Genomic DNA, 12,211 nt, shown 5'->3' with positions numbered 1-12,211 from the left:
TCCTTGATGCCATATTCTTTTTTTTAAACTTAGAGTACCCAATTAATTTTTTTCCAATTAAGGGGCAATTTAGCGTGGCCAATTCACCTACCCTGCACATCTTTGGGTTGTGGGGGCGAAACCCACGCAAGCACGGGGAGAATGTGCAAACTCCACACAGACAGTGACCCAGAGCCGGGATCGAACCTGGGACCTCGGCGCCGTGAGGCTGCAGGGCTAACCCACTGTGCCACCGTGCTGCCCTTTTGATGCCATACTCGATCAAATGCTGCCTTGATGTCTAGGGCAGTCATCCATTGATTGGGCTCCTATCCACTGACTCTGTCTGTACCTTCCATTGCCTTGGGAAAGCTGGCAGCATAATGAAAGTCTCCTCCCATCAGGATTATTCTCTCTTCCAACTTCTTCCATCGGGCAGGAGATACAAAAGTCTGACAACATGCACCAACAGGTTCAAAAACAGCTTCTTCCCCACGGTTACCAGATTCCTAATGACCCTCTTATGGACTGAACTGATCTCTTCCCACATTTTCTCTATTGTGTAGTACTACACTCCCTATGCTTCACCCGATGCCTGTGTCTATGTATTTACGTTGTGTATTTATGTATGTCCTCTGTTTTTCATGTATGGAACAATCTGTCTGAACTGTATGTAGAACAACATGTTTTACTGTACCTCGGTACACATGACAATAAATCAAATCAGGACACACCTGGCCAATTTTCCACATTGCCGGGTAGATGCCAGTGTTGCAGCTGTACTGGAACAGCTTGGCTAGGGATGTAGCAAGTTCAGGACCACAAGGCATCAGTACTATTGCCGGAATATTGTCAGGGCCCATAGCTGGGGTCGAACCTGGGACCTCGGCACCGTGAGGCTGCAGGGCTAACCCACTGCGCCACCGTGCTGCCCTTTTGATGCCATACGGAATATTGTCAGGGCCCATAGCCTTTGCAGTATCCAATACCTTCAGCCGTTCCTTGATATCGCATGGAGTGAATCATATTGGCTGAAGACTGACATCTGTCATGCTGGGGACCTCTGGAGGAGGCCGAGATGGATCATCCGCTCGGCACTTCTGGTTGAAGATTGTTGTGAATGCATCAGCCTTGAACTTTTGCACAGATGTGCTGGGCTCCTCCATCATTGCGGATGGGGATGTTTTGGAGCGTCCTCCTCCAGTGAGTTGGTTAATTGTCCACCACCATTCACGGCTGGATGTGGTAAGACTGCAGAGCTTAGATCTGAAGCATTCATTGTGGAATCGCTTAGTCTTTGCTTGCTGCTTATGCTGTTTGGCACTCAAATACCTTGCATTTTAGCTTAACCAGGTTGACACCTCATTTTTTGGTATGCCTGATGTTGCTCCTGGCACGCTGTCCTGCACTTTTCATTGAACCAGGTTTGATCCCCTGGCTTGGTGGTAATGGAAGAGTGCATTGGCAGTGGAGGCTGGATGTGGGTTTGCTGGCGAATGAGGAAGTGTGTAAACAGGTACAGGTTGCCATTCGGGGATACGTGGAGCTAAATGATATGGGGAGGTCATGGCCGCCATGCTGTGGGAGGCACTCAAGGCGATGGTCAGGGGGAAGTTTATATCAATCCAAGCGCAGAGGGAGAAAACGGAGTGGGAAGAAAAGGCCAGACTGGTGGACATGATTTTGAGAGTGGACAGAAGATACTCGGAGGTGCAGGAGAAAGGGCTGTTGAAGAAGAGGCAGAGGCACCAGATGGATTTTGGGCTTGTTTCTACAGGGAAGGTGGTGGGGCAGTTATGGAGGGTCAGAGAGGTAGTGCATGAGCACAGACAGAAGATGAGTAGGATGTTGAGCCTTCAGTTGAGAAAGCAAGAGGCGGCGAGGGAGATCGGCAGAATTTGGAATGATAAGGGTAAGGCGGTGATGGACCTAGATGGGGTGAATGTGGTGCTTGAGGTGTTTTATGGAAGGTTATTTGGAAGGTTGGAACCCCTGACCGGGATGGAGGGGATGCAACGGTCCCTGGATGGTTTGGAATTTTCCAACCGGGATGGGATTCGAACCAGGGTCCCCAGATCATTATCCTGGGTCTCTGGATCACTAGTCCAGTGACAATACCACAATCCACCGTCTCACAACATGGTGCCCTTCCCCCTTAACCTCTACTCTCTACTACACCTGTGCCAATTTAAAGAGTCATTTATCTTTTGTGGCCTAACGCTTCTTCTGCGTTTACCCAGACAGCACATCAGAAGTGGAGGCGGGCTGCTGCTTGTCTCACCCTCTGCCCTGTGATGCCCTTGGTGGGTGTCCTCAGGAAGGCTGAGGCCTAGATAGGCTTGGCCAACCTTTGGGCATCATCGGTGATCGCGCGTCACCCTGTTCTGCCCATTGCCAAGCAGATGTGCTAGTGTCAGGTGGGGGAGGGGGAATTCAGAAGGGTTGGGGTATTCCAGCACATACCCTGTGGATAGGCCCCATCACTTCCCCCTCCCTTGGGGTGCTCACTGGCTTCTGGGCAACTCAATGGGATACGTGGGAGGGTGGAGTGAGCTCCAGCGCAACATCTGCCTGGGTGACAGCTGTTCCCTGGGATTGGGCAGCTCCCCGACTGTCCACTCCCTTGGGAGTCCCTGCCTCCACCTGATGCGTTGCAGCACGTGTGTGGTGCTCACCAGAGGGTGACCCAGGAACCTGGGGCGGGATTCTGCCGTAATCGGCGGGGTGGGCAACTACGGCAGGACGGAGTGGCGTGAACCACTCCGGCGTCGGGCCGCCCCAAAGGTGCGGAATCCTCTGCACCTTCAGGGGCTAGGCCTGCCCCGGAGTGGTTTGTGCCCCGCCGGCCGGCGGGAAAGGGGCTTGGCACCACGCCAATGGGCAACGGAGGGCCTCTGCCAGCCGGCGCGAGTTGGCGCATGCGCGGGAGCGCCAGCTTGTGCTGGCAACATCCCTGCGCATGCGTAGAGGGCTTCGTTTCCACACCGGCAATGGCGGACTGCTACAGCCGCCGGTGCGGAACAATAGAGTGCTCCCACGGCACAGACCCGCCAGCGGATCGGTGGGCACTGATCGCGGGCCAGGCCACCCTGGGGGCACCTCCCGGGGCCAGATCGCCCTCCCCCCAAGAACCCTGGAGGCCGCCCGCGCCACCAGGTCCCGCCGGTAAGGGACCTACTCCAATTTACGCCGGCGGGACTGGCAAAAAACGGGCGGGACTTCGGCCCATTGCGGGCTGGAGAATTTGGGTAGTCCCGGGGCCCATTGAGCTGTGCCAGTCCCTGCCATTCTCTGAGGCGGGCGGCGCAATTCAAGGTGGGCGGCGCAATTCAAGGCGGGCCGATTTTTGCGGGGCCGGAGAATTTGGAGGACGGCGGGGGCGGTCACGCCGACCCCCGGCAATTCTCCGACCCGGTGGGGGGGTCGGAGAATCCCTCCCCAGATCACTAACAAAGAACAAAGAACAAAGAAAATTACAGCACAGAAACAGGCCCTTCGGCCCTCCAAGCCTGGGACAACCATGCTGCCCGTCTAAACTTAAATCTTCTGCACTTCCGGGATCCGTATCCCTCTATTCCAGTCCTATTCATGTATTTGTCAAGATGCCCCTTAAACGTCATTACCATCCCTGCTTCCACCACCTCCTCCGGCAGCGGGTTCCAGGCACCCACTACCCTCTGTGGAAAAAACTTGCCTCGTACATCTCCTTTAAACCTTGCCCCTCGCACCTTATCCACCTTGCCCTTCACAACATTATCCACCAAGGTGATGGTCTCTGCCATGGTGGATGGTGTAGGTGAAGGCAGTGCCGGAACGCAGTGTATTCCCTGGAATGGTGCTCCGGGGTGTTCTGAGGGTTTGAATGGGGATACCGACCCCCCACAATCCGGCTCCGTCTGATAGGGATTCTTCAAGACAAATGACAAGGTCTGGGCTGATGGCAATGACTGGTCTGTGGGACAGGGGTGACTCACTTGTTGTAGGGACATGTGTGTTGCATTGGACTCTTTGGTGCATGCCAAACTCCATTCCTGCCACTGCCCTCTTTTCAGTCTTCCCTTCGAATTGCAGGACCCTTTCCTCAGAGTGCGTGTGGACCCGAATTTCTGCGATGCCCCCTCCTATCATCTGGTACTCTTGGTGATTATGGCCTGCTTTATCCTTGGCGACACAGAAAGGACATAGTGCGACACTTGTTTTATGTGGAGTTTGTAGCTGGTGGCATGCGTGTGCAAGGCTCCTGGCCAAAGAGGACAAGACATGTGTTGAGGGTTCATAGAGGGTGGGTTTTAAGGGAAGTGCAGGCAGGTGTTGTTGGCCTCTCGGGGATTGAGGGAAATCTGAGGAGTGAGGGACAGGGGTGATGCCAGGAGCACATAGGTGGTTACTCGCCGAGTTGCTCGAAGGAGGTTGCTCCATCTTCTTACGGCATTGCATGCCAGTCCCCTTGGTGAGACTGCCAGCACTCACAGCCTCTGCCACCTCATTCAGGATCACAGGCTTTTCTGCCCCACCCTAGGTAACAGCGTGTTGCTCTCCTCACTAGTGTTCAGCAGTCAATTACCCACTCCAGAAACCTTGGTGCAGGTCTTTTAGCAGCCACCTTCTCAGTTGGAATGACAGTCTGTGCTGAGTGGATCGCTTCAAAGCTGCTCCAGCTCGTCAGGCTCTGAACACCAATCCTGACGCCAGTGAATCAGATGCCAGTGGGGCTGGGACTCGGGCGGGCTGCATGTAGGCTGCGGCTGGCCCATTATATGGCATGAATCTCTCCTCACCGGCACGCCGTGCGGCAGTGTGCCCTTATCGTGATTATTCACCCGCAGCAGCATTAAGCCTCCAGGACGGTGAATGCAGACCAGCAACAGCACAAAGTCCTTTCCAAACTTCCATTGCAACAAAAGCCAAACAAATCAGGGCAACAAATACCCAGATCAAATTGAACAAGGTTGCCCAAATTGCCAGTGTGTGGTCCATGAGCTCGGTTTCAAAATCTTTACAGTGCAGAAGGAGGCCATTCGACCCATCGACTCTCCACTGGCCCTCTGAAAGAGTATTCTACCTCGGGTGACGCTATCTATGATCTAGCTCATCCCACTCCCCTGGTTTATCCCTGTCACCTTTGGATGCATCTGCTGTAACATGCAAAGAACAATGTCCAGAAACAAAGAATAATTATTCTCATTTAACACATTTAATAGTGCACTTGACGGTTATAACTGTACAGACACACAAAGATATAAACACTTTCTTGGTTCTTTATGTCTTAGCATTTAGAGAGTAAAATATTTACAATTTGAAAAGAGGTACAAAAAAGTATAATTGAGGTATAAATATGTGAATATTTAAATAATTAATAACATGCGTTATCCCTGTTTGGCAGTATGCAGCTAAACATGTATACACGTTTACAATGCAATGGTATACACAGTGACATCAAATACTACAAATACCAATTAAATTCTTGTATAGACACACAGAATGGTAAGCATTTTAAAGTGAAGGGATAACACTGAAATAATTACTGATAAAATTGATCTTATTGCCACAAATTTCACTAAAAGTTATTTACATAACACTGAACGGTAAATATTTTAAACAATATTAGATAAATCCTTCTTTTAACTTCTGCTCATTAAGGGCTCCAGCACCCACATATTAAGAAGGTTCATTGAGTTCCCAATGGCAGTTTTGTATTAACTACCATTCCATTTAAAGCCTCATACAAACAGTAATGTTACAGTAAAACCTGTATGAAAGACCACCTTCCATGAGAGGCCCACTTGGCAAATAGCATCCTAGCGATTGTTAGCAAAATTATAAGAACTGGCAAAGTGAGGATGAAAAACCAAAAAAGTAAAACAAAAAGAGAAGCAAAAAAAAAAATGAACAGCAGAAATCATTTTTAACATGTCAGAATTGTTTCATGAACAGAGCTGGAGATCGTCCGATGCACACCATTATAAATGTTATCCGATACCATGTACCAGTGAATATTCGCTGGGACCTGAGGAAGGTTTGATTCTATTATGAAAAGTACTCTGCACTCAATAGCACCTTGAGAACCTTAACAGTGTTATTCACATGTGATATAGGCACAGCTCGGCCCCTATTGTCTTGTGATTTTCACCACAGGTGTACGTTCAGTGACAGTTTTTGAAGTGGAGAAATTATTTTGTATGATAGAAAAAAATGTGGAAGTTGCCATAGTCCCAGAGGACCATGGGCTGCTCTCACCTTTTGAGAGAGCTGACTGGTGGTGATTTAACCTGACGCCAGTTCGCTCAATAAAACCTGCTGAGCTACCCACCAGGTGAGGGGGCGGGATGAGGCATTGAAGTGGCCACTGGTTGGTGGATGGGAAGATGGCAGGCAGGCAATGCCCTGCATTTTACACAACCCTTCTCCATCTTCAAACCTAATAGCGGGGAATAGTAAAATTTCACCCATGATTACTATGACCTCAGGATTGCTATGACCTCGGGATTGCTGGTCAGGTACAAACATCACTACGTTGCCTATAACCTATTTGCCAGGGGGAACATGGTATGCCCCACCTTTCATCTGATGCCAATTGCGGGTGCCCCAGATGCGCCACTGACATCATGGGCACGCACTATCATGTTAACTGAGGAATCTCGCCCAAGCCCATGAGCTTTATTGGGGTCAGTTGCTGATGGGGACAGGTGCATTTCAGCACTTTAACCAAACTACAGCTTCCCGTGATTTTTCAGTCAAGTGGCTTTTCAGCAAAATCTGGGGTGGGATTCTCCATCCAGCCAGCCCCGTTTTCCGAGAAGCCCCCCCCCCCCCCCCCTCCACCGGGATCCTCCGTTCCGGCAGCCAGCCTTTGGGGTTTCCCATTGTGGCCATCCATGCCATTGGGAAACCCGCGGACGTGGGTGCGCTGCCAGAGAAGCGTAAGATCCCGCCGACGGAAAATGCTGCAGCTGATCTATTCGAATATAGACAGGAAAATACCAAGCAGACAAATCATTCTGCTTCAGAGGGAGACAGAGGAAGGGCGACATTTTACTCTAAAACTATTTTCAGATTAGCCATGCAAGTCGCCCAATACATAAAAAGCTAACATTGGCACAATACATAACACGTTTGGCTATTAAAAACCAGCAGGACCAGTCCCCTTTAACTTTCTCTGTATAGGCCCAGAACTTTCTGTTTCACAGCAGTTTTCAACATCACTTTTAAGAGACACAACACCTTTGCAACAACAGCAGTTTTGCAATGTTTTTCCCTGCCTTAGATCGAACAAACGCCACATTGATTGTTAAAAATGCAGCATAGCATAGATGCATATATTAATGTTCTGTAGCATTAAACACCACTTTTGAAATTATGTATTTTTGTCCCTGCAAACTTATAGAACCACTGAAGGGTCTCATCTAGTGAAAAATATAACGGATATGGGTTTGTTCATCAAAAAACCCAGCTTCATCAATAAAAACAGTCCTTCTCCTTTGGAAATGTAGTTGGAGTCCAGTTAGTTTTCAAGATACATTGAGAGGGATCATCAAAGCTGTTACATTATTCCAACCAAACCCTCTTCCAATCCCTGGCAGTTGGGACTGAGTTTTGGTAGAAAAGTTACGAGGCTGCCAAGAGACAAAATCCAAACATTGGTGGGGAAAAAAGTGGCCCTAAAGTGGTCTCCATTGTCTTTTACATAAATACTATATTGAAGGTTTAGCTGTACGGGAAACGCATTGATTAACGTATATAATTCTGCCATGCCAGTGCCTTCTGAGCAAACAGTGTACCAGACACCGTCCCTTACCCAATCACTCATATTTCAGTTCCTTAGAAACACACGCTCAAGTACACACTCCCACAGATGCACCATGCTAAATGGATAACTGAACCAAACAAACATGACTCAAATACAGAACTCCGGAAAGTATAGCAATAGTTCATAAACTATGAAGATATAGGATGAAATATAAAAAAATAGCAAATGACGTGAACACACCAGGTTATTATTTTACATACACATGATCTATATTACACAAATTGCTTGATGCTTCATAGAAGCAATTGTGGCCCCTAAACAAGGAAGTACAATATATTTTTTGCACCTCACTTTTTCAAAGAGCCACTAGTCCCATCCTAGTATTCCAGTAAAGGCCTATATGACAGCCCTCGTGTACGAATTAAGCAGCTTTTTAAAAGTATGTCGCTACAGTCATAATTAGGAATTCTATTAAAAATAAAATAAAATGATTCATTTCAACGGTCTAAATGTGCAGGCCTCCATTATAAATGTGTTCATTTGGGTCCACCACAGTTTCCTTTGATGTACATACGGTTGCTCTTTGAAGCTCTGTGCTTCAGAGTTAACATACAAGCCCATTGGAAGTAGTGCCCTAATGCTTGCTTTCTTGACTGTCGGAGCCAGGAATATTAAAAGAGTCTCGTATTCTACCAATTTCGGCTGCGCACAAGTGCCCAAATGCTTTATTGTACCATTCTGGCATCCGCCCTCTGAAACAAAAGATAGAAAATGTTAGATTGAATTTGTAATGCTGATTGAAAAATTAAACAAACGTGTTTGATTATTAACAATATATATTGCGCTGGTTAAACTCTACAGTCGAATGATGTGGAGATGCCGGCGTTGGACTGGGGTGAGCACAGTTTAACGTGGTGTAGTAAGACTTCTTACTCTACAGTCGAAGTCAGAAAACTATTCCAGGGCCCTACCTTTGTAGTTTAAGACAGTTCCGACTCTGGTTGCAGGGTCATTATATAAACGAGGTTGCACTCTCGAGCCTATGGGAAGCCCAATTCAGTAGTGGTTCCTATCCTCCTTGCTGCAGTTTCACCACTACAGTGCTGTAGAAAAATGATGCTGCTGCGATAGCTGAATGCTGTAGGCCAGAGGTTTGTACTGGTTTTGGGTGAGCAGTATTTGTCAGGAAAGACCAGCAATGCAGCTTTGCAATGGAACTTTTATGGGAGCAAAATTTGTTGGGTTGAGTTAGTACATTATTTATTATGCTTCACCATGGATTTTGTTGTTTCTCATTTTTTAAAGTGTATCTTCACACCCACATTCTGTCTTGGCATTTGGGGAATAGTAGGGAAGTGGTGGAAGGATTCCTGAGTTGATTATAGCCCATTAAACTGCATGATGAACATTCCTTCCCCGTGGCCATAGGGTCCTGCCATTGCTTCTGCAGGATTTTGGTCCAGAGGTAGGGATGCTTTCACTGTGACGCAATGCCTCCTTGTTTCTCTTGGTGCCACCATAAGCAATAGTGCTTCTAACGGATTGTACATTTACTTAAACCATGTTAGGATTCATTGAAAATTGTGCCTGTAAAAATGCTAAAGTGCTTGGATCTTCAAACTGTTATCTACAGAATGTGATCAAATTTATTTTGGATGGTAAGGCGTTGAAATCGTTTACATTTTGCGTAGCGTGTCATGTCACTTTTGCATTCATATGGGAATGTGTTTTCTTTTCAATACGGTAGCTGCATGAATATTTCATTGCTGCATTTTAATGTAGGAGGAAATCAACTTCAATAATGTGTGTTTAAAGGAAGTGGACAGCAAGGTTTAGTATGATTATCTAAAGCATGCGTACAGCACTGGTCAGAAATATAATATAGTACATATTACTAACTAATACTAAGAAAAAGACACCCCTAATACCTTGTGTCTATTCTACACAAGTACGTGAGTTTGGATTTTCCTGACCCAGAAGGCTCGATTAGATATCGTGAGGTTAGAGCATTAGCTCGGACTCCTCCAACCACAGGTGTCTCATTGTGCTCCACTGAGGTGGCCACCAACGCACAGCTTCCCTTGGGCAAGTTGGTCCTCCAAGTCCTGAAAAAGAAAATAAATATGTTTGAAATGTAGATTTTGAACAGAAGAATGCAAGGTAAAAAATTCAAGAGAAATGAACTTTGATAAACTACAAATATAATCGACAGGATCTTCTGACATCCACAGTGGCGAATGTTGAGATGTCAACCACTGTTGTGCTTTAGGGCCCATCGGAGACAGGGTTGGAGAGGGAAACATCTGATGCTCCGGAAGCAAGAAGTTATGCCATTTAGGCATATTTGAATTCATGTAAATTAATTGCAAAAAGGTTCATGCCCAGATTACATCGCTGGTGGAGGGGCGGGGAAGATCTCTTATACTGAGATCTCCCTGTCGCAAATCTCATTATGGCCCTGTTGCGAGAGTTATCAGCCATAACGGGATTTGCGCCCATGGCAAATGGGCCCAGAGATTCTACCCCCCCCCCCCCCCAATAGAGTCCAAATATGGTATACCTACTGTCGCTAAAATGAGACTAGCTGATTATCACCAAGATCCAAACAAGTCACCTTCCTACTTTGTATGGGAATTTGTAACAATGGAGGCAATGCTGGCTAATCTAAACCTTGGCGCGATTCTCCGCTCCCCACGCCGGGTGGGAGAATCGCGGGAGGGCCCCCCGACTAATTTCACGACCGCCTGGCGCCCCCCGTGATTCTCCCACCCCCCGCTCGGAAGAATCGGCGCTCGGCGTTTTTCACGGCGACCGGCGATTCTCCGACCCGGATGGGCCGAGCGGCCTGCCGTTCGCGACCATTTCACGACGGCGGCAACCACACCTGGTCGCTGCCGTCGTGAAATTGCCGTGAGATGTCCGTTTTCCCCCCCCCGCTTGTAGGGGGCTTGGTGGGGAATGAGCACCATGACTGTGCTCGGGAGGGGACAGGCCCGCGATCGGTGCCCGCCGATCGTCGGGCCGGGGTCTCAATCGGACGCACTATTTCCCCTCCGCCGCCCCGCAAGATCAAGCCGCCACGTCTTGCAGGGCGCCTGAGGGGAAAGACGGCCACCGCGCATGCGTGGGTTCGAGCTGTCAGCCGTCGTGACGTCAGCCGCGCATGCACGGGTTGGAGCCGGCCAACCTGTGCATGCGCGGCTGACGTCACATAGGCGCCGCCGTCGCATCATTCTAGGCACGTCGCCTTGACGCAAGCGTCATGGCCTGGCGGCCGAGAATAACGGAGCGCCGCTCCTAGCCACCCGGGTGGGGGTGAATTCGGTGAGAGGAGCGGGCTCCGAGGCCGTCGTGAAACTCGGCCGAGTTCACGACGGCCTTCACGATTTTTCCCGGGAGCGGAGAATCGCGCCCCTTATCTTTACCCTACGGACAATACTTCAGAATTTAAAAATGCTTACCTTAAGAGCACATAATCTCTGGTCGGGTGTGGGGCCATGCTGCTTTGCACATAATGATAGATATCTGTTTGACTATTCAAATTTTCAATGACCTTTGAACTAAGAAGGTCATCATCCCAGAGATGACGGTCCCGTAGTATCCGCCACAGAACATCCTCTGGTGCAGCAGGAATCTCAATGCAAGCCTTCCACAATTTTAGAGGTGGTCCATCACAAATCTGGTTTAAAAAAAAGAATTGCCCTTTAAATCTTTTTATTCCTCAAAGATGCAGCCAAAAGAGGTGAAATGTTTTGTGCTGTATTTGCATACAAATGGCTGAGAAATGACACTAAGGTGTGAATTTTCATTTCTGTGCCTTGTGCGCAGGATTGGGAGAATTCCCAGTTCTGCAAACATGGTTCCTGAGAAACTGCCTCAGAAGCCTTAATTTCCATTCCTGGAAGAGCGGCTTTCATGGAAGTGGTGCCTCCGGAAAGGGTTTGTAGGCAGCCATAGGAGTTGCTTGGTGCAGGTTGGCTGAAAGGCAATTCATACCCTCCATGACAATTTATGCCCTCCACTCATCCCCATGGCCATTTATAGCCCCTGTGCGAACTTAATGCCCACTCATGTCAACCCATGCCCCACCCACCAATCTTTGCCCTTACACCCTCCCATGTTAGTTCACCCAGTATCCAGCATGAGCAGACATCAGGATACAGGCTGAGATTAAGTCAAAGTCTTAAGCGTCAATTGATGAATTCACTACTTACAAAAACACTCATTGATAAAAATCCATCCATTCATTGCATTTAACTCCCTTTAATCCCTTTGCAGAGATGGTGGTATAGTGGTAATGTCACTGGACTATTAAACCAGAGACCTAGATAATAATCTGAAGACACAAGTTTAAATCCCACCATGGCAGTTGGTGGAATTTAAATTCTGGAATGAAAAGCTGGTGCCCGTGAAACCATTGTCGATTGTTGTAAAAACCCATCTGGTTCACTAATGTTGTTCGGGATGAAATCTGCCACCCTTACC

The 12,211-nt window shown here is 48.2% G+C and overlaps 1 protein-coding gene across 2 annotated transcripts in view; it reads right to left on the bottom strand.

The window, feature by feature from the left end:
* Positions 1–5,154: 5,154 nt before the first annotated feature.
* Positions 5,155–12,211, bottom strand: part of dlc1 (DLC1 Rho GTPase activating protein) — a 607,654-nt gene continuing 600,597 nt past the window's right edge. For both annotated transcript variants that reach the window (XM_038791122.1, XM_038791123.1), the window contains 3 exons: positions 11,188–11,405; positions 9,655–9,831; positions 5,155–8,478 (listed from right to left, as the gene is read on the bottom strand). In XM_038791122.1, the coding sequence (XP_038647050.1) occupies positions 8,361–8,478; positions 9,655–9,831; positions 11,188–11,405 (513 nt within the window). In that variant the 3' untranslated portion in view covers positions 5,155–8,360. The remainder of the gene's footprint in view (positions 8,479–9,654; positions 9,832–11,187; positions 11,406–12,211) is intronic.

This window comes from Scyliorhinus canicula, chromosome 3 (assembly GCF_902713615.1).
Source record: "Scyliorhinus canicula chromosome 3, sScyCan1.1, whole genome shotgun sequence".
Taxonomy (NCBI): Eukaryota; Metazoa; Chordata; class Chondrichthyes; order Carcharhiniformes; family Scyliorhinidae; genus Scyliorhinus; species Scyliorhinus canicula.
This window is presented reverse-complemented; position numbering and strand designations above follow the sequence as displayed.